This window comes from Lactuca saligna, chromosome 2 (genome assembly GCF_052625555.1).
Source record: "Lactuca saligna cultivar CGN05327 chromosome 2, ASM5262555v1, whole genome shotgun sequence".
Classification (NCBI taxonomy): domain Eukaryota; kingdom Viridiplantae; phylum Streptophyta; class Magnoliopsida; order Asterales; family Asteraceae; genus Lactuca; species Lactuca saligna.
In genome coordinates, this window is record NC_136418.1 from 161,464,321 (window position 1) to 161,487,382 (window position 23,062).

General features: G+C 35.8%; 1 protein-coding gene across 2 annotated transcripts; it reads left to right on the forward strand.

Annotated features, from left to right (window-relative positions):
* Positions 1-4,029: 4,029 nt before the first annotated feature.
* Positions 4,030-22,198, forward strand: LOC145032451 (xanthine dehydrogenase 1-like). 2 transcript variants are annotated; one of them, XM_078981263.1, is made up of 13 exons: positions 4,030-4,314; positions 4,557-4,656; positions 5,715-5,823; positions 6,282-8,012; positions 8,093-8,407; positions 18,736-18,975; positions 19,054-19,338; positions 20,402-20,623; positions 20,710-20,871; positions 20,936-21,070; positions 21,153-21,389; positions 21,467-21,640; positions 21,728-22,198. In XM_078981263.1, exons 1-13 carry the CDS (start codon positions 4,179-4,181, stop codon positions 21,968-21,970), a joined length of 4,089 nt encoding a protein of 1,362 aa, XP_078837389.1. In that variant the 5' UTR covers positions 4,030-4,178; the 3' UTR covers positions 21,971-22,198. The 2 variants fall into 2 exon arrangements, with proteins under 2 accessions (XP_078837389.1, XP_078837390.1); XM_078981264.1 differs by lacking the exons at positions 18,736-18,975; positions 19,054-19,338 and having other exon boundaries at positions 4,031-4,314.
* The last annotated feature ends 864 nt before the right edge of the window (positions 22,199-23,062 follow it).

The following is a 23,062-nucleotide window of genomic DNA, read 5'->3' on the forward strand; positions in this document are numbered from 1 at the left end:
GGATTATTATTCATATTAACCCTTATCTATTTATTTATTTAATATACAGGATGTTACACTACCCAACCCACTACGCAATGCCCCGTAAAATTCAATAAATCATCATATTAAGCACACAATTTCATACAATCAATTAATATAATCATATTCACCAAATTCATCAACAGTTCACCAAAGCATAGCCAACTATCATCATTTCAATTAAATATATGTTAGCATGCCATAAACATCATAATCATCGTAATGGGGTCAAATATCAATTTAGACCTTAAGCATGACAACTAGAAAATAAGCATATCATACTCAAATATAAACCAATGGCTAAGTTATACATAAATTGAATCAATGATTCATGTATAAAATGTACTTTTTGACTTATGCACATTTAGTGAGTAAAATTACTAACTCACCTTGGCCTTGATGAATCCTTTAATAACTTAGAGTTTTGAGCTCCCTTAAAGATGTCAAGACCTCACTTAAATCACATATATAATCAAGTTACTAATTGCATTTAAATTCTATAAGTTTATCGCATCATATTTTAACTTTATATTGTATTTTTTATAATTCCATCCATGACCCATGTTCAGTGTTTTGATCATAAAACAAAATCTACAACTCCAAACGGGATGATTCAGGACTTTCTGGAAATTAAACTCGGTTTCCTACAACTTTTTTCTTTTGGTTATTTTCTCTAAAACATATCATAATTGCCTCTACAGGCCTCACAAGACAGGTCAAAATTGTTGTGCAAATTTCCAACTTTTACCAAAAATCACCAGCTGCTTTATGACTTTTGACAAAGGACTAAAGCCACTAAATTTCATACATAATATGATTGAATGAAGGTACTAGGACATATTTTAAGTACTTAATGAAAAGACGAATGATTTGACAGAACATGGAAGTGAATATTATACTCTCAATCACACATCAATCTCATATAAGAACTCGTTAGCCTACATAATAAGATATATGGGCTGAATTTTAACCAACATTAGAGTGTGTGGTCGTTGCAGAAGACGAAGAAGAAGGTGGAGGAGGGGTTGTTACAGCCGCCTGCTCCATATGGTAGAGATTTTTTTTTTTATTTTTTTTTATTTTTTTTATTCCTTTGTATAATTTGAGTTTGGATGGAAGGCTATAAGAGTGTAAATCAATACTAGTATGGACATTCTTACTTCAAATTAGAGTTGCATATGTTATTTAGACTTAATTTAGCGTTTCTTGTCTTTTTGGGGATTTAATACACCCATCGTGTTAAAACTTAAAAGTAGAGCTGCGTATTTTATTTAAATAACAATCTTACTTCAAATTAATATATATTTCGTAATACTAGAAAAGAACTAACTGCTTTTGCTTTCTTTATGTTTACTCTGCCATACAATATGTTACAGCCATACAATATCAGGAGGCCAGGTGTATCCTGCCTAGGTGAATTTTTAATTGCATTTGGTATTTGACAATTAGAATCTTGGAATAATGTTATTCATTTATGTGAAGGTTGATGTGGTATGAACAATTTATGTATGTTGTTCATTCGAAATTGAAAGTTGTTTTGATGCACACCAAGCGATCGCTGAAATGCTTCAACTGAATGATATTTCTCCGTTTTTGTACTCTGTTAGAATTCCTCGAATTAATATAAGTATTGGTAAATGAATTCCAATTTCTATCAGAATGGAATCACGAATTCCAATTACATTGGAATGAAATATGGATATTTTCTCACTAACTTATTCACTGGATTTGTTTCTACAGAAGCTGATGCTTGAAGAATGGACCACTAAATTTGAACGAAGCCTCTTAGCAACATTATTCTTTTAGAATGTATTAGTGTCTTTGTTAGATTTAGATTTTTTTTTTTTTTTTTTTTTTTTTTTTTTTTTTTTTAAGATTTGAAAGTGTTTTTAGTTTTTTTTTTTCTTTAACAATAAATGTAATTTTTTAGCAAATGTTACATGTATTCTACAAGAATTAATGTAATTTTTGTTTTAATTCTTCAATTGATGGTTCGAGAATTTTGTTATTCTACAATAAATTTTTAAAATCATGATCAAGAAATATGTTCAAGAATATTTTTATTATTTTATGGTTTAGGAATATTTTTGTTTTCGAACATACTCAAACATATTCTGTCAAAATATCCGAATTAAAACCTTATAATTCGTAAAATCGGATTTTTAAAATTAATAGAATCTATGATCCCTAAAATATGCAACTTTCCTTTATTAAATCTATGTTAATTGACTAAAATACCCTTCTAGTTAAATTAGATGATATTTTTCAATTATATTTAGTTTAATAATATGTATTAATCACTTTCTTAAAATAAGTAAAATGATTGGCACATATTTATGCATACAACAACATAATAATTACTTTGAATATAATAACCTAAGCCCATATATATGATAAATTGAATATCCTCCTATTTTTCTTCATAATTATCTTGCTACCCATTTGAAATGATGACAAGTATCCTAAAATATCATTAGGTTTATCTAAATATAACACTTGTCAGAATTTCATAAGGGTAAGAAGATAAATAAAAAGAAAAGGTATGATGATATTTCATTTTTTTTTCTTTCTCTCTCTCTCTTTCTTTCTCTCTCTCTCTCTCTCTCTCTCTCTCTATATATATATATATATATATATATATATATATATATATATATATATAATTCTACTTTGTTTTTGTTTTTTTTCAAAAATAGTTATACGAAAAAAATGTAATTAAATAGGCAATAAATGAAGAAGCACTGACATATAAATGAATGAGTTTGTTCATGTTCGTTTAATAAATAAACGAACAAGCGGTGTTTGTTTATCTTCGTGTTCGTTTGTTTAAGTTAGTTGAACAAATAAATGAACACGAACAGATAAACGAAAAATATTTTCTTTTTTGCGTTTGTCGTTTAACATATTATCTTGTTCATATTCATTCATTTATGTTCGTGAATTTATTAAAAGAATATAAACGAATAAAAATAAACAAACACAATTGAACATATATGAACATAAACAAACATATAATATGGTAATATAATAATTTTTTTTGAATATAAATGCATATAAATAAATTAAACAAACGAACATAAATGAACGTAAACGAACGTTCATGAACGTAAATTAACGAATGAAACCATTATTAATGTTCGTTCATTTAACTAAATGAACAATAATTTTTTTCATGTGCGGGTTATTGTTTTAATTTGTTTATTCGAAAAAAGGTCAAAAAATCATTATATAATTCAAACGATAAAACGTCAAAAAAAAAATAAAAATAAAGCAACAAACATTAAAAAATATATTTAAATAAAACGTCAAAAATATTAAAGATTTTTATACCACAAAACAAAAGATAAATAAATAAAACAAAAAATAAATAATAATAATAATAATAATAATAATAATAATAATAATAATATGATTTTATATAACTTAGATAATTGATTTAAAAATATAAACAATTTTATAAATAATTTATATTAATTCTATTAAAATAAATATAAAAAAACAATATAATAATAATAATAATAATAATAATAATAATAAATTGTTAAAAAAAAGGAAGGAAAGGGTAATTTGGTCTTATTATATGGACCAGGGATCTGCAATGTAATTTTCATAAACTATAAGGATGTAACTTATTAAATTTTAAATTCAAAGACCAAAAATGTGAATTCAACTAAAACACAAGGACCATTTCTTTAATTTACTCTATTTTAAAACTACAATAAAGTTCACGTTTTTACAAATTTGACCTAAACGAAACTAGATCCATAAAGAAAACAGTAAGTGAAGTTTATAAACTCAACTGAGCAGGTAGGAATAAAAAGAAAAGCATCGCAGCTGATATCATCACGTCATTCACGTGTTTATCGATCAATCAATGAAAATTGAAATTCTTCAAAAAAAGAAAGATTTGGAATCATTGGACATGTGTAATTTTACATCCCAGAACTGCCTCTCAGATGAATATGTCAAAGATAAAAGAGACCCACGAATCCACGATTGCCTACTTTCGATCCAAATCAGGAAAAGAAAAAAGAAAATTCCAACAACCACATTTTTTGCCATTTTTGGGTTTCCTACTAGTGCAAGTTTTCAATCAAACTCGATTTGTATCATTAAATTTACCCACACTCACAGAAACACTGATCTTGGGGGTTCCCATGGGATTTTTGAAGAGCGAGGAGGAGCTAGAAGTGATCGGAGAAGACTCAAAAGATGTTATTCTATATGTTAATGGAGTCCGTAAAGTGCTCCCTGATGGTTTAGCCCACTTAACTCTGCTCGAGTATCTTAGAGGTAAAAGAAAACACATAAACTGAATCTTTTTCTTTCTTTTCGAATCTGATTAAACTATTTTACATTTTCTAAAATGATGCTGAATGTTCTGATAGAAAAAGGATTTGGAAATTTCTATCTGATGTTGCAAGTTGGCTCTAGATGTTAAAGTTCCCAACTTCGTTTTGGTGTTATGTTTGTATCAGCTGTGAAACTTCTGAACTCTTTACTTTTGTATTGTTGTCCCTGTTGTCCACATATAGATGTAGGTTTAACAGGAACGAAGCTAGGCTGTGGTGAAGGAGGTTGTGGGGCATGCACTGTCATGGTTTCTTACTTGGATCAAAATTCAAAAAAATGCGTGTGAGTTTCTCTCCTTCACTCCCACTTTTTTTTTTTTTTTCCTATTTTCTTTCAAATACATACCCGGCCCAGAGCTCATGCTAAGTGCCTAAGTGTGCGGCCGGTTTCAGCTTTTATTTACTTTATATATATATATATATATATATATATATATATATATATATATATATATATATATATATATATATATATCCGTGAAAACCACCATAGGTATATTTAAAATTTTTAAATAGATAAAAAATAATAAATGTAAAAAAACAATATATTGTCCATTGTAAGTACTTATGAATTAATATGTTAAGAAAAATAAATATGATTTTGTATTTTCAAATTTTGAATTGAATTTGATTTGTTACAAAAAAAAAAAATCATAGAAAAATTCCACGTGTCAAAGAGATATTTTTAAAAACTGACACATGTCATTTTTAAGTTTCATTTATTAGAAGAGATAGATTTTAGAGAAATTAAATATCCTCCAATTTTTTCCCTAATTATCTTCCTATTCATTTGAAATGATATCAGGTGTCCAAAATATAATTAATTTTATCAAAATATGACACATATCATCATTTCATATTGGTAGGAAGTTGTTATACTATATATACTTTAAGTTTGAGAATTAAAACAAGTTGTTAGTTTGTCGGCTGATGCCTCTTAAAGAAAACACACGGGTTCAAAACATAGGTGCAAAAGCTCTTTTTTTTAGCCGTTTCTTGGAAGAAGTCAAGAATCCCACATTTATATTAGCTTACCCTTATATCTATTGTAATTTAATGTAATTTTATTTTCTTCGTAGTTAATCGAACCGAACTCGAAAGTGTCAATTACTTTATTCAGATCAAATTCAAGCTTGAAATTAAGGCTCAAGTCAAGCTTGATTCGAGTTTCAAGCTCGAGTTATTTAGTCAAATCGAGTTTCGAGCTTAGCAGTGCTCAATTCAATTACACCTCTATTTCAGTCTTTGCATAGCGTCCCTAAAATCAATAGACCAACCAACCCTCTTCAAATATGATCAAAGATTCAAGTCATATCTAATTATGTATTTTTTGTTCTTCAGGCACCATGCAATCAATGCTTGCTTGGCTCCATTGTATTTTGTTGAAGGAATGCATGTAATCACGGTGGAAGGTCTAGGCAATCGCAAATTTGGTTTGCATCCAATTCAGGTAACCATCCTTTGGTTCCTTATGTTTTTTCAAAACTTAAATCTATATTAATAAATAAAAATAATTTTTATGCCATATGTCAGTCATATTTATTTTGCCATATATCATTTTCTTGATTATTTAAAAAAAAATTTCATTTCATTTTATGGTTTTTATTCATTTTTTAAAATTTTATATAATATTTAAATATAATAATTGTAATAATAAATGTGTATAAATTTCATTAATGCAGCTTTCTTTTTAATTTTAAAATTCTTAAATTAAAGTTGAATTATTTCCTTTGTTTATTTTTATGAAAATTATTTATTTAAGTTAAAAAAAAAAAATAAGTACTTCAATTGCAATAAATCAAATTTTTTCCAATTTCCTTATAAATTCAATCTGATAAATGGTTAATATTTAACTTTTTTTTGAAAAACCCGTATACGGCTTTCAAAAATATTTTAAAATATATACAGGAATTGTTAGCACGTAATCACGGCTCACAATGTGGATTTTGCACACCTGGATTCATCATGTCCATGTACGCGCTGTTAAGGTCTAGCAAAACCCCACCTACTGAAGAGCAAATTGAAGAGAGCATTGGAGGAAATTTATGTCGATGCACTGGTTATCGACCTATTCTCGATGCATTTCGTGTCTTTTCCAAGACTAATGACTTATTATACACGAACAATTCTGTTTCATCACAAACAGATGGTGACTTTGTTTGCCCTTCAACTGGTAAACCGTGTTCTTGTGGATCAAAAACTATCAAAAAAGGTGATATTTGCCACGATTATAAACCTGTTTCTTATAACGAAATTGATGGAAGTTCATACACAAACAAAGAAATCATATTCCCACCTCAACTTTTAATGAGGAAACCAAGTTGTCTAAGCTTGAATGGTTTTAATGGGATCAAATGGCATAGGCCATTGGAGCTAAAACATGTTTTAGAGTTAAAATCAAGATTCCCTGATGCAAAATTAGTTGTGGGAAATACGGAGGTCGGAATCGAAACTAGGTTAAAAAAAATTCATTACCCGATTTTCGTATCCGTGACCCATGTACCTGAACTTAATATTTTGACCATTAATGATGATGGAATGGAGATAGGAGCTGCTGTTAGGCTTTCAGAGCTTCAAAGGTTGTTAAAAAAAGTTGTCAATGAGCGTTCTTCTCATGAAACATCATCATGTAAGGCGATCATCGAACAAATAAAATGGTTTGCTGGAACTCAGATACGAAATGTTGCATCTGTTGGTGGGAATATATGTACTGCAAGTCCGATTTCAGATTTAAATCCTCTTTGGATGGCTTCAAAAGCAAAGTTTAAAATCGTTGATTGTAATGGAAACTTTAGAACCACTTTAGCTGAAAATTTCTTTTTGGGGTATCGAAAAGTGGATTTGGGGAAAAACGAGATTCTTTATTCGGTTTTCCTTCCGTGGACTCGAAAGTTTGAGTATGTGAAAGAATTTAAACAGGCACACAGAAGAGAAGACGATATTGCCCTTGTAAATGCTGGAATGCGTGTTTTTCTTGAAGAAAAAGATCAGAAATGGGTTGTTTCTGATGCTTGTGTTGTTTATGGCGGTGTTGCTCCTGTTTCTTTATCAGTTGTAAAAACAAAAGCTTACCTAATCGGGAAGCCTTGGAATAAGGAAATGGTGGAAAATGCCATGGAAATCTTGAAACAGGATGTTGTGATTTCAGAAGATGCGCCAGGTGGCATGGTGGAGTTTCGTAAATCTTTAACTTTAAGTTTCTTTTTCAAATTCTTTTTGTGGGTATCTCACCAAATGAAAGGTCAAGATTTCTTTGAAGAACCCATACCCGTGTCCCATTTATCAGCTTTTGAGTCGTTTCATCGTCCATCCATAATCGGTAGTCAAGATTATGAAATTACAAAACAGGGAACTTCTGTGGGGTCCCCTGAAGTTCATATGTCAGCTAGACTTCAGGTAACGGGAGAGGCGGAGTACACAGATGACACCCCTATGCCACCTGGCGGTTTACATGCTGCTATGATATTAAGCAAGAACCCTCATGCTCGTTTGCTTTCGATTGATGATTCTGGTGCCAGATCATCACCTGGATTCGCCGGAATCTTTTTTGCCAAAGATATTCCGGGAGATAATGCCACCGGGCCTATTGTTGAAGATGAAGAAGTCTTTGCTTCTGATATTGTCACTTGTGTTGGCCAGGTAATCTAAGTAATACTTATTTCAAAATAAAGAAATCAGAATTGTATCTTGATTTACAAGTTATTCCCAAAATTTTGCAGGTTATAGGAGTGGTTGTTGCTGATACTCATGAAAATGCGAAATTTGCGGCAAGAAAAGTTGTCATTGAATATGAAGTTTTACCACCGATCTTATCCATAAAAGATGCTGTAAAATCCAAAAGTTTTTTTCCAAATTCGAATAGGATATTATGTAAAGGGGATGTTGATCTCTGTTTTGAGTCAAACCAATGTGATAAAATCATCGAGGGTGAGGTTCATGTTGGTGGCCAAGAACACTTCTATTTGGAGCCACAAAGTTCGTTCGTTTGGACCATGGATGGTGGCAATGAGGTTCACATGATCTCATCCACTCAAGTAAGATCACACTCTTCAGAGTTCTACAAACAAGATTTTTATTAATTTTCAAGATAGATTTTGATAAGAAACGATTAGGAAATAACTCAATCTTAATTTAACACTTGAAACGAATACAATTAGGGCCCCGATCTTTGATCATCAAGATACTCCAGAAATCTCCAACAAAACTGAAATCAAAACTTGCCTGCCTCCTAGGGCGGGCCCTTACCCCTATTTATTTAATCCTATCTATTAAAATAGGAAATTTCCAAATAAACATATAAACATCATATGACTGCTATAATCAAATAAAATATCTAATAAGAAATTAGTGAATGTTCCCTCTTATTTCTTCCTGGTATAGACATGGTCCCATCTCTCCAGATCTCCTAAACCGATTCATATCAATAACCCTCCTTGAAAATCCACCTCAAAGTGGTATTTCGGAAACTATTGTTGAATCTACGAATTATCTTCCCACATCATTGTCCAGTAAACCTTTTGTAATGAATGGAATACCACACCAATAGGCATGAGGGTTATCTTATATAAATACTAGAAAAATGATACAGTATACAATAAATCTAATAGTTTACATAAATATAAGCTAGGCTAATATCCCCCCTCAAGCAAGAGGCGGTGACCCAAGGCGCAACATGCGACGAAACTGCTCAAACTGCGGTCGAGGAAGACTCTTGGTGAAGATGTCAGCGACTTGAAGCTTGGTAGGAACAAACATGGTGACCAGTTTTCCGGATGCAACTAGCTCGCGAACAAAATGATAGTCAAGGTCAATGTGTTTAGCACGTTTGTGAGCGACTGGATTTTGAGTGAGAAATAATGCACTCTGATTATCACAAAGAAGTGTAGGACGGCCGGTGGGCAAAACATATAACTCTTGTAACAGATGAGTAATCCAAATAATTTCAGCTGCCGTGTTCGCCATGGCTCGATATTCAGACTCACAACTGGAGCGGGAAACTGTGGGTGTTTCTTAGCACTCCATGATACAAGATTACCCCCCAGGAATATCGAGTACCCATAAGTAGAGCGGCGAGTTTCAAGACATCGGGCCCAATCGGCATCAGAATAACCAACAATGGCAACAGACCGAGGGCGTGTGAAGGTGAGGCCAAACGATAGAGTACCCTTGACATAGCGAATAAGGCGTTTGACCGCCTGAAAATGAGCCTCGGTCGGAACAGCAAGAAACTGACTAAGTTGGTTAACCGCATAGGAAATGTCGGGGCGAGTAATGGTCAAATATTGCAGAGCGCCAACCAACGAGCGGAAGAGGGTGGGATCGGCAAAGGCAGGACCGTCACGAACCAAAACGGTATTGACAGCAAGAGGAGTAGGCACCGGTTTGGCATGAAGAAGACCGACACGTGAGACAATGTCATGAGCATACTTGGCCTGACACAGAAGCAGGCCACTAGAATGATGCACAGCTTCGAGGCCAAGAAAGTAATTTAGCCGCCCAAGATCTTTAATACAAAACTCAGCATGAAGACGAGAAATAAACGAGGATATGATAGCATCATCGAAGCCGGTGACAATCAAGTCATCAACATAGACCAACAAATAAATAATGCAGGAGTCTCGGCGAAACACAAATAGAGACGGATCAGCACGGCTACAAGTAAAACCATGTTGAACTAAAAACGAACTGAGACGATGAAACCATGCACGCGGTGCCTGTTTTAGACCATAAATAGCTTTATTAAGTTTGCACACATAGTCGGGATGGCAAGCATCCGCAAAGCCCTTGGGTTGGTGCATGAACACCGTGTCATCCAAGGTGCCGTGAAGGAAGGCATTGTTCACATCGAGTTGGCGCAACCGCCAACCATTAACAACGGCAAGAGTGATAACAACACGAACGGTAGCCGCCTTGACCACCGGACTAAACGTATGAGAGAAATGAAGACCCGAAACTTGACTAAATCCTTGCGCAACAAGGCAAGCTTTGTGGCGCTCAACCGTCCCATCCGCACGATACTTGGTGCGAAACAACCACCGGCAACCGACAATATTGGCATGAGACGGACGAGGAACGAGAGTCCACGTCTTATTTTGATGAAGAGCCGCAACCTCAGCATGCATGGCATCACGCCAATGAGAAATACACAAGACATCCGCATAAGACGAAGGCACCAGGGCAGAAAAAACCTGCGTAAACAAAGAGTGAGAATGTAAGTGTGCCAAATCAACCCGGTAACGCGACTTGAAGATCCCAGATTTTGCTCGTGTGGTCATCGGATGAGAGGGAGGTGGCATGCGAGGCGACAGAGGAGAATCCGACTCGAAATCAGGGCCCGATTCAACACCAGTATCAGGATCGGAGTCAGACTCGGACGACGAAGCATCAGAGGCGGATGATGGATCAGAGGCGGCACCCTGCGACGAGTCGGAATCAGACGGGAAAGTTGCCGGCGTCTGGGGCGGTACCGGATCAGTGCACACGGTGCAAGGGCGCGAAGTAGTCGGGCTGGAGACCTTGGGAGGAGGAGCAGGAACAGCGGTAGGAGGAACCACGAGGTCGACGGGCTCAGAACCAGCGACAAAGGACCGCAGCGGAAGAGACCCAATGTGGGCGGTAGTATGTGTGTCTCGAAACGGAAAACAGGATTCATCAAACCGGGCATGGCGGGTGACAAACACACGATTAGAAACCGGATCGAGACAAAGAAACCCCTTGTATTGCGAGTGATACCCAATAAAAACACACGGAATGCTCCGTGGTGATAGTTTATGATCCACATAGTCCCGCAAATATGGATAAACCCGACAACCTAGAATACGAAAATTGGCATAAATGGGGGCGCGATCAAATAAAACCTCAAATGGAGAGCGCATGGCCAACACCTTAGTGGGAAGACGATTAATTATGTGCACCGCGGTACTAAAAGCATGCGTCCAATAAGAGACCAGAAGATAGTCATGAAACATCATATCAAGGCCCATTTCCACAATATGGCGGTGTTTACGTTCGACCCGTCCGTTTTGTTGAGGCGTGTAAGGGCAAGAGATACGGTGAAAAATGCCATGGCTTTGTAACAAAGCCTTTACTTTATTGTTTAAAAATTCCGTACCCCCATCAGTTTGAAAAGTCTTGATTTTTGTAGAAAATTGTGTCTCAACAAAGGCCATAAATGTCGCAAAAACTCCATAAAAATCGGATTTATTTTTAAGTGGATAGAACCACGTGAAACACGAAAAGTCATCCATAAATGTAACATAATATCGATAGGAGGCAACCGAAACAACAGGAGATGGACCCCAAAGGTCACAATGAATTAAATCCAAGACCTTTGAGGCACGTTGGTCATTAATCTCAAAGGGCATACGATGAGACTTGGCAAGTTGACAAGGAGAACATACAACGGGTTTTGGTAAAATAGAAGAAACCATTACATGACCATCTTTATTCAATTTAGAAATAACATCAAAATTCACGTGCCCTAAACGGGAGTGCCATAATTCAAAAGATGCGGTGGGATGTTTAGTAGCAAACAACGAACAAGCCACCGGTTTATTGGGGAGAACATAAAGCCCGCGGTCATGCCTTCCTCGTGCTAGAATTTTCTTCGTGACCGGATCCTGAATAGAACATGAATTTTTCGAGAAAAGGACATCGAAATCATTATCAGAAGTCAACTTGCTAACAGATAATAAATTTTTAGTAAGTTTTGGGACAACTAAAACATCTCGCAATTTAATACGATTTGTGAGAGTAGAAGTCCCAATAGAGGTAATTGGAAGAGTTGTACCATTACCAAAATGAACCGAACCGTCGCCATGGAAAGGCTCGGATTGAGTGATCGAGCCCGAGGAGGAGACCATATGGTATGAGGCCCCGGAGTCAACATACCAATCCGGAGCGGGTGGAGTGACGCGACAATTCGCTAAAAACGCTTTCGTCAAGTCCCTTTCATTTGGAATAGAGTTAGATGCAAAAGTGGAAAGTCGAGGGTAAGCACTAGCAAAATGCCCATTTAGTCTACACAGTTGGCAATGAGGAGGCCGACGGCCGCGACCACGACCACCACGAAAAGCACCACGACCACCGGAGCCACCACCGCGACCCCGACCAACAGAAAATGCGGGAGCAGCCCCGCTAAGCGCTGAAACAGCGGAAAAGGCGACAGCAGGGGTGGGCTGCCCATGGATCGATTTGATGAACAATTCATGGCTTTCGGCTTGCGCAAGGAGATCCCGGAATGAGTGAATGATACGCGAGGTGCGAATCCCAATGGAAAAAGCTTCAAAACTGCCGCCGAGGCCACATAAAAACCAATGACATTTATCGGATTCATGAACGGCTTGACCAATAGCCGCTAGTTGGTCACAAATGGCCTTGAACTTGCGACCATAATCAGAAACAGGAGAGTCACCCTTGGAGAGAAGCTTAAGTTGGTCGCGTAGATTTTGAATCCGTTCCATGGAGGAGTTTCCATAGGTGGATTCGAGAGCAGTCCAGATGGCGCGGGCGGAGGAAAGACCCACGATTTCAGAAAAAACTTCCTCCATGAGGGAGGCTTGGAGGAGAAGAATTGTGCGTTGATCGTCGGCTTGCCATTCTGCAAAGGCCGGATTCTCAACTTGCTTGGCGTCCACGGTATGATGAGTGGGTGGAGCTTCCGAGGAGCCATCGACATGTGCAAGGAGATGTTGATAATTTAGGAGGGGAACCATTTGATTTACCCACAAAAGATAATTGGAAGAAGAGAGACGAATGGTGATGAGATGAATGAGGGTGTTCATCGGGAGGGTGGAGTCATTAGAGGAGCCGGCCATGGTGAGATCGCCGGAAACAATGGAGGAGTCGGTTATGAGGAGGGAGAGGAAGAGAGGGGTTGAAGGGCTCTTGATACCATGTAATGAATGGAATACCACACCAATAGGCATGGGAGTTATCTTATATAAATACTAGAAAAATGATACAGTATACACCCCTCAAGTATACAATAAATCTAATAGTTTACATAAATATAAGCTAGGCTAATACCTTTTCACTGGACCAAGATCTCCGTGACACCACCATTCTCTCATGTACCGTTTACCTTATCTGGAGTAAGTAATACCGCCATTTTCTCCGTCAAACCATTAAGAAGAGCATTTACTGTCTCATGATTACCTACCACATTCTTAAGTTGTGAGATATGAAATACCAAAATTTATGGTAGTGGTATCCGACATTTTTAACTTATACACAAATTTACCAACACGAGCCAAAACCTCAAATGGCCATAAAACCTTGGTGCTAACTTTTCATTTCTTTTCTTTGCAACTAAGATTTGTTGATAGGGTCGCAATTTCAAATAAACTAAATCTCCCACTTTGAACTCGATATCCTGACGTTTCCCATCCATTTGAGCCTTCATAAGTTGTTGCAGCCTGCTAAGGTGCATTTTAAGCTGCTTAAGTACCCCATCCCACTCCCACAAATAATTATTCAAATGTGACTATCGAGTCATGATCATAACTAACCAAACACGGAGGCTCTCAACAATACAAGACCTTAAAAGGAGTCATGTGAATAGTCGAATGATGCGAAGTATTATACCAATACTCCGCCCAAGGAAGCCACTTGACCCATTCTTTCAGTCGAGATGAAGAGAAGCATTGCAGGTACGTCTCTAAACTTCGATTGCCAACTTTTCGTTGTCCGTCCATATGCTGGTGGTAAGTCGTGCTTCGCTTGAGCATGGTACCCTGGTTCCAGAATAATTCCTTCCAAAAGTGACTAAGAAACACTTTGTCTCGGTAAAAAAATAACTAATCAAGGAATCATGTGTAACCGTACAACCTCACCGATAAAGACCACGTACCGCTACCGAAGCCGATGTGAATGGGTGCTTAAGGAGAATAAAAATAGTCGACTTACTGAGACAGTCAACCACCACCAAGATGATGTTGTATCCGGTTGATTTTAGAAGACCCTCGATAAAGACAATGGTCACATCTTTCCAAATATGAACCGACAACTCCAAAGGCTGCAACAATCCAGCTGACGCTAAGTTTGAATATTTATTGCACTGACATACCCTACGGTCCACCACCAATTTCACCACATCCCTCTCAATGTCGTTCCAAAAGAACTCACGTGCTAACTATTATACGTCTTTTGGGATCTCTCATAATCCCTTGTTGCCCTAGCATAACATTCTTAGAGCAACCACGTAACCCAACTTGAAGTACTTGGAAGCACCAACCATCTTTTAAACCTAACAAGCTCATGAACCAACTCGTACCCCTCTGTTCCGTATGCTACAGTTTCAATTCTCCGATGAATAGCTAATATTTCGGGGTCTCGACTTAAATGTTGTAGCAAGTAGGCATGGTTGCTGGACATAGAAATCATGAGTTCTGCCAGCGTGACCCGCTCCCCTCATGAAGATAATGCATCGGCTACCCCATTTTTCTTTTCATGGCGATAAAGAATTTCAAAATCATACCCAGTCAACATGGAAATCCATAGCTGATGTTCTACCACCACTACTCGTTGTTCTAACAAGTGTTTCAAACTTTTTCCCAACACGTATAATTGCTATTTATGAACTGCCATAACAATTGCCATATGTTTCTGCTCATATACCGCCTTAAGTTGGTCCCGACTCCCTAACACCTAACTAAAATAAAACATCGTTCGACCTTTCTGCATCAGCGCCTCTCCTACTCTTTGCTCCTACTCTATGCCCTTGATGCATCATTTCAATGGTAAAATTTTTGGAAAATTTTGGTAAAGCCAAAACCCGTACCTGTGCCATCGCTTTCTTCCAGGCATGCATGGCCTCATCATTCCAACAAAATTTATCTTTTTAAAGGTCAATCAACACTTCAGAAATCCAGCCATAGCTATGTACACAATTTTAATAGTAGGTCGTTAAACCAAGAAACCCATGTAATTTCCGAACTGTCTTTGGAATCGGCCACTCGGTTATTCCCATGAACTTGCATGGATCAGTCATTACCCCATATTGGGCCATGATATGCCCCTAAATAATCCACCTGATCATGCCTAAATAGACATTTTTTTCGGTTACAAAACATGCTCTTGACTCGCATGCAGTAAAAAACGATCGAAGGGGCTCGTTGTGGTCTTCCATTGTTTTATTATAAACAAATATATCGTAAAAACAAGAAAATTTTTTCTAAGATACAATCCAAAAACCTTGTTCACGAGGGATTGAAAATGTTGATGGTGCATTCGTCAATCCGAACAGCATGAAGAGGAATTCACAATGTGATCAACGTAACAGTAAAAAGCTCTTGTTTAGAGAGAGTCGTATTCGAATTTTGGTTGAGAGGCATTCTCTCTTCGAGTTACGTCAAAGGTAGTTCGGTAAGCCTCGTCATCTAGTATGACTAAAGCATTAGCCGAATTGTGAAGGCCTTCCCACCACGCAAAGTTCAAACCTTGCCAAAGAGGAATTAAAAACTGGAAAAAAAGCCTTTTGCAATCAATGGTAAAAGCGGGGAAAAGATGAAGAAAACCTTTTTTTTCCTTTTTTTAGTAGACTTGAAAGGTGCTCTTAGTGTACTGCCATACGCACCCATAAATTAGACATTAGACCAAGCATGAACTAGGGATGTCCTTCATGGGTGTGGAATATCGTTTTCGGAATGTCCTCCGGTTTCATGCGAATCTGGTGGTACCCCGACTTCAATTCGAGTTTGCTAAATACTACAACCCCATGAAACTCATCTAGAAGTTCTTCAATAACTGGAATCGGAGACCGTTAACAAATGACTCCAACTATAATAATGTCGTCCACCGGTTGTTCAATCTCATCTTTTTGTGACTGTGGATATCGATAGGGTCTTATGTTGATAGGTTTGGTGCCCACCTTCAGATTGATGGCATGTTCATGGTCTTAGTGTAACGAGAAGACATCGGTGAAATTAGCTATAATATCATCTAGTGACGGGTGAACTTATGAGGACGATTGCTCTGTGCCCTCCATGTTGTTGATTTCTATTAGGATCCTATTGTCGAAACTTTGTAAGTCCTTGAGCAGTTCTTGTAAAGAGGTCTCAGAATGATTCAATCCGGGTTTGCCCCGAAGCATTATCTCAACCATTTAATTCATAATATTATGTTAGTACTACCGAGCTCTAGAGGGTAAAAATCATTTACTAGTTGATACACGACAACGCTAAGATAGCCGTCTGTTCCCAGGGTACAACAACCGTAACAGTGGTGTAGGAATTGTAGTAAAACATAGACACAAACTTGTAAGTCTTTCATGCTTATAAACCTTGTTGAGTTTGGTCTTTCTACCAATGTGGGACTCATTCCCACATTCATCTCTTTTTTCTAAATGTATTCTCAAATACCCTTCTTTGGGTATCGATATCTCATTCACATATACTCCATTTTAGACATATAATATATCGTTTCGAAGTTCTCGCGGAGAACACAAACCCACTTAGAATTAGTTATATATACAACATATGTATATATTTATATATGTCCAAAGTTAGTAAAAATATAAATATTTATACTAAATTTTCCACCAGTCCCACCAGTCACAAAGAGACAGGATATTGTGGGTAACCCCAATGTCAATAAGTACTACTAACTCCTGCTCGCCAATCCTACCCCATAATTTCATAGTGTGTGGTGTTGTGAACCCCACTATCGAACTTGCTGATACCTAGATGCACATACTCTTTTGTTTACTGTTCTTCATCTACTTCTTTGTCGATCAATAAGATTTGGAGGGTCTTACTGGGGCATTTACGAGCTGGTCCATATTTTTCTTCACATCAGAAACAGAGACCCTTGACCTATTTATAGGAAAACTCTATGTCATTCATTTATTGAATGTCGTGAGATTTTGGGTTCCCGTGGTATCGTTTTCTTTGGTCATCATATTCTGGATTGGGATCCAGACGGTCTTGATGGTCGGATGATTTCCTGTCGATTTTTGCACGGCCTGCCCAACCCCGCCTAATTAGCTCGAGTAGTTTTCATTGAATACTAAAGTTAGTTTAATCACTTTCCCTAGCCCATGGGTTGTAGTGTTCATATGGTTATTTCGTAATTCCGACTTGATCATGGAATTGGCTAAGCATTTTATTCGAATAGATATAGAACCGACATGGATGAATGTACCTTATAGTACCTGTTCTAAGATACCAACAACCTGGACGAAAAGCTGTTCAAAAGCTCCCACATAATCACGGATGGAACCGTTTTTATTAATGGCCAGAAATTTCTCGTAGAGATTACTTTCTCACGATGGTTGGAATCGGTTAAATAATCTTCTTCCCAACTGTGGAATGGTGTTCGCCGTTCACCCAACAATACCACGCTAATACTGGCCCTTCTAAACAGAACATTGCTACACGCATCTTCTCTAGTGGTGATATGAGCCCTTGAATCTTAAAGAATCTTTCACCTTATAAACCTATCCGAAAGTGTTTTCACCTTCAAACAATGACATCTTTAATTTCCTCAAAAAAATAATCCATCTTGAGGACCCATCCCCCCTGACCGTTGTTCATATTGACTATCGGTCCACTGTTAAAGGCGAATGTCCCACTTCCGCTGCTTCTAGATGTGTGTGCCTGTCTTTGCTAAACCAGGTTCCGCTCGTGTAATGTTGATGTTTCCTATCACTGGAGCCTGAATTGGAGGTGTACGATGATACAGGAAAACCTAGAACATCAACATGAACTCCGACGAAGTTATAGGTGGATTAAACCAATCACCACTGGTGACACTTCTCGCGAGTATCGTAGATGATATTGTCATTGTTAATCGATGCGGGGTTTGGATGATCGGTTGTGTCTGTGGTGGGGGTGAGACTTACAATTATGATACCTTCAATAGGAGCAATAGAAGCTCTGTGTGCGTGTCTCTAGTTAACGATTTCCTATCGCTTCTCCTTTTTTCATATGTTTGCCAACTCCTGTTCAATATGATCAAACCGATTGGATGACTATGTCGAAGTTGTTCCATATCTGCCTCCAAATCGGTGATCTTGTAAATGGTGCTCGAATCTACTATGGCGATTGCTTTGATACCAATTTGATAAGAAACGATTAGAAAATAACTCAATCTTAAGTTAATTCTTGAAAATAAAACAATAAAGGGCCTTATCTTTGAGACCCGAGAAAACTCCAACTAAACTGAAATCAAAACTTGTCCACCTCCTAGGGTCGACCCTTACCCTTATTCATTTAACCTTATTTACTATAATAAAAAACCTTCAATAAAAACCCTTAACATCAGATAACTACTATAATCAAATAAGATAACCAATATAAAGAAATCACATGAATTATAACAAATACATATGGGGGGAAATTGAACCAATTTTGCGTTTTTTTAGGCCCCACAAAAGCATCAAAAGTATGTTTCCCATGTGCTCGGTCTCCCGATGTCAAAAGTGGTTTGTAGGGTGAAGCGAATTGGCGGTGGATTTGGTGGGAAGGAGACGAGATCTGCTTTTTTTGCTGCGGTTGCGGCAGTCCCCGCATACATTTTGAACCGACCCGTAAAACTTACATTGGATAGGGATGTAGACATGATGATATCCGGTCAGCGACATAGTTTTCTTGGGAAATACAAGGTAACGTTTTTCATGATTTGAATGAATCGAAATTTTGGTTGATTATGTTTACTAACATGGGGGTATTTTGGTAAGTAGGTTGGGTTCACAAATAAAGGAGTGGTGGTTGCTTTAGATCTGGAAATCTATAACAACGGAGGGAATTCACTTGATTTGTCTCAATCGATACTTGAACGTGCAATGTATCATTCAAATAATGTTTATGAGATTCCAAATGTTAGAGTTTCCGGAAGTGTTTGTTTCACTAATTATCCTAGTAATACTGCTTTTAGAGGGTTTGGTGGGCCCCAAGGTATGTTGGTTGCTGAAAATTGGATCCAAAGAATTGCAATGGAAGTTAAGAAAAGTCCCGAAGAAATCAGAGTACGTTTATAAAATTGAATCTATATTCGTATGTGTCATATAATTAGGAAGAATTTTGTATATAACATTCTTAAACATCAAAATATCATATTTATCAGGTCTAATTTAATATATATCATATTTACCCTTTATAAATTTCAAAATATCATATTTGCCAAAATATTTATTTTTAGCATTTTTAATTTTTTTTTTAACAAATTTAAATTCTTATTTTTATCAATTGTGTATTATACCCTCTTATAAATTTATCATCTATTCTATAAACCTAACTCTTCCATACTTTCTTGAGATTTGGAGACGTGGCTATTTCTACTTTCTAGTCCATCTATGAACCGTATGGATTGAATTATAGCCTCCATCCATGTTGTACGGTAGTTACAGTCTTTTGTTTCAATGAAGGTGTAAGGATTATTGAAGAAGATTTAAGAAAATATAGAGATGAAAGTTGATTATGACGGAGGATGCAAGAAATCCAACGCCAAATTTTTAACATCAGAACGGGTGGTTGATTAAATGGTTTTGTTTGATTAAAATATCGATTAGGTTTATGGATTTTGAGGCTTAATTTGGTGACCAAATGAAAACTATTTGTTGCTGCACAAAAAAAGAGAAATATTGATGAGATGGAAACCAAATTAAATTTCAATTCATATTGGAGAAAAGTGTTTTAATAATAATAATAATAATAATAATAATAATAATAATAATAATGTAACTAACTAAAATAAAAACGTCCAACTGAATTAAAAACATCTACCGGTATATCTATTTAGATGGACTAGAAAGTAGAAACAATCCCGTCTCCAAATCTCAAAAAGATATGGAATAGATGAATTATTTTATAAGAGGATATTTTTTAAAAATAGGGATTTAAAATGATTAAAAATATATTTAAATATATTAAAAATAAGGATTTAAGGAATATATGATATTTTGAACTTTATAAAAAGGATAAATAAAGATAAATTGAATATATCTTTATATAATAAATTAAATATGATATCTAAAAGTTAGTCTTCTTAAATTATATTACTCATATAAGTATCCATTAATTCTATTTTAGGAAATGAATTTTATTGGTGATGGGTCGATATTACACTATGGTCAACAAATTCAAGGCTGTACTTTGCATCGGCTATGGGATGAACTCAAGAAATCTTGCAACTTCTTGAAAATTCGAAGTGAAGTTGATGAGTTTAATCTTCATAATCGATGGAAGAAACGTGGAATTGCTATGGTTCCAACTAAATTTGGTATTTCATTTACTACAAAGTTCATGAACCAGGTAATTTTGTTATTGAAATGATTAACTACTGTTTTTTTGTTTAAGATTTTAGTGTAAACATTTTTTTTTGTTCTTATTGGCTGCAGGCGGGTGCACTTGTTCAAGTGTATACAGATGGAACTGTGTTGGTGACACATGGTGGTGTTGAAATGGGTCAGGGTTTACATACAAAAGTTGCTCAAATTGCTGCTTCTGCCTTTGAAATCCCTCTTACTTCTGTATTTATTTCAGAAACAAGTACTGACAAGGTAACACAATATGATTACCAAACAAAAAACTTTAATTCTGATTCTATTTCCTTACATTTGTTAGGTTCCTAATGCGTCTCCAACAGCAGCTTCAGCCAGCTCGGATATGTATGGTGCAGCAGTTTTGGACGCGTGTAACCAAATAAAATCAAGAATGGAGCCGATTGCATCCATGAAACAACACACTTCTTTCAAGGAGGTATATATCAATCATCAACAACACTTTACAACAGAACAATTCATGATTATTCTCATTTTTTGACTTTTTGATTCGTTTTCAGTTGGTAAACACATGTTATTGTGAGCGTATAGATCTTTCTGCACACGGGTTTCACATCATCCCTGACATCGGTTTCGATTGGACAACCGGAAAAGGTCATCCATACAGGTACTTCACATACGGGGCTGCATTTTCCGAGGTTGAAATCGATACACTGACCGGAGATTTCCACACAAGGGCTGCTGATGTCATCTTGGACCTTGGATTCTCCATTAATCCAGCCATTGATGTTGGACAGGTACGTGTTAATTTACATTCTTGACCCTGATCTTCAAACGCTATAATCATATTTGTGTTTTTGATTTGCATACACAGATTGAAGGAGCATTTGTGCAAGGTATGGGATGGGTGGCTCTTGAGGAGTTGAAATGGGGAGATGAAGCTCATAAATGGATTCAACCTGGTTTCTTGTTTACATCTGGTCCTGGAAATTACAAGATTCCATCTGTTAATGATGTTCCTTTCAAATTCAAGGTTTCCCTATTGAAGGTACAACTTATTATACATATATACTTGTAAAAATCCAAACAAAAGAATGAATATCAATTGAATGTTTGTAAATTGTAATATATACAGGATGCTCCAAATGACAAGGCGATACATTCATCAAAAGCTGTTGGTGAACCTCCATTCTTTCTTGCTTCATCTGTGTTTTTTGCCATTAAAGATGCGATTATAGGTGCAAGAGCTGAATCAGGGTTTCATGGCTGGTTTCCTCTTGACAATCCTGCAACTCCTGAGAGAATCCGGATGGCTTGTGCTGATGACTTCACAGCTCCATTTGCCAAATCTGATTTTCGACCGAAACTTAGTGTTTAGGAAGGATTCCGTCAAGTTAACACATTACACGTAAGGTGGATGTTTGTTTTTCGTGCATAGTTACTACCTTTTTTTTTTTGTGATGGTTACTACTTTTTATATGGGTAGGTCTTGAGAAATTAGATATTCTTAAAGGTTTAGGAAATGAAAAAAAATATCCTTTATCTTTATTATAGTTTTTTATTTTTAAATAAAAATATATAATAAAAAAAATTGAATCCTATACAACTGCTCACTTTGCTCCTTCTCAACTTTGCTCATGATTTTTCTGTACATTAGTTTGTATATTTATATAAAAAATCTATTCTGATTAGCTTTTATGACTTGATGAAATGAATTAATGTAATGTTAGATATAATTTTTGATATGTTTGAAAGTCTTTCAATCCAACATCTTTAATGACAACTTTTTTTTTGGTATTTTTATGATGAATGTTCTTAATTGTAATATTGTAGCCGTTATTATGATAATGGTTGTGATATTCATGTATTACATGTATTAATTTTTTTTTAAGTTAAATATAAATGTTTAAATATTTAAGAATTTTGAATATATAAAAAATAATGAATTATTAAAATTGAAATGTTTTTTTTTTTTTTATCTTTTAAAGTTAAATAAATAAACAAAAGAAACTAATGCGTTTTAATTTAAGAATTTTAAAATTAGAAAGTAAATCCATTAATTAAATTGATATCCATTTATTATTATATTTAGACAAAACTTCAAAAATGATCCTTATGGTTTTCGAAAATATCAAGTTTAGTCCATAATTTCAAAAAACCTCACAGATGGTCCCTGTGGTTTCAAAACTTTTCACTAATGGTCATTTTTGTTAACTCCGTTAGCTTTTGGACGTTAAGTGAATGACATTTATGTCATTTCACTATTACAGGGACCATTTATGAATTTTTGCTTTATTTATTTAAAAAAATAAAAAAAAATAAAATTATTTAATATTAAATGCTCTCTCTCTCTCTCTCTGACCATTTTTTGGTGAGTGCTTTTCCATTGGTATCACCAACAACCACCGTTAGTCACCTCCACAACCACCATTAGCCACCACCTGAACCAACTCAAACAAAAACAAAACCA

What these genes read in the sequence shown, in the direction of transcription:
- LOC145032451 (XM_078981263.1), top strand. Translation starts at nt 4,179, where the DNA reads ATGGGATTTTTGAAGAGCGAGGAGGAGCTAGAAGTGATCGGAGAAGAC. An exon ending in GTTTTCTTGGGAAATACAAG is followed by an intron (nt 18,976 to 19,053) that starts GTAACGTTTTTC and finishes TTTGGTAAGTAG; the next exon opens with GTTGGGTTCACAAATAAAGG. An exon ending in TCAAGGTTTCCCTATTGAAG is followed by an intron (nt 21,641 to 21,727) that starts GTACAACTTATT and finishes TAATATATACAG; the next exon opens with GATGCTCCAAATGACAAGGC.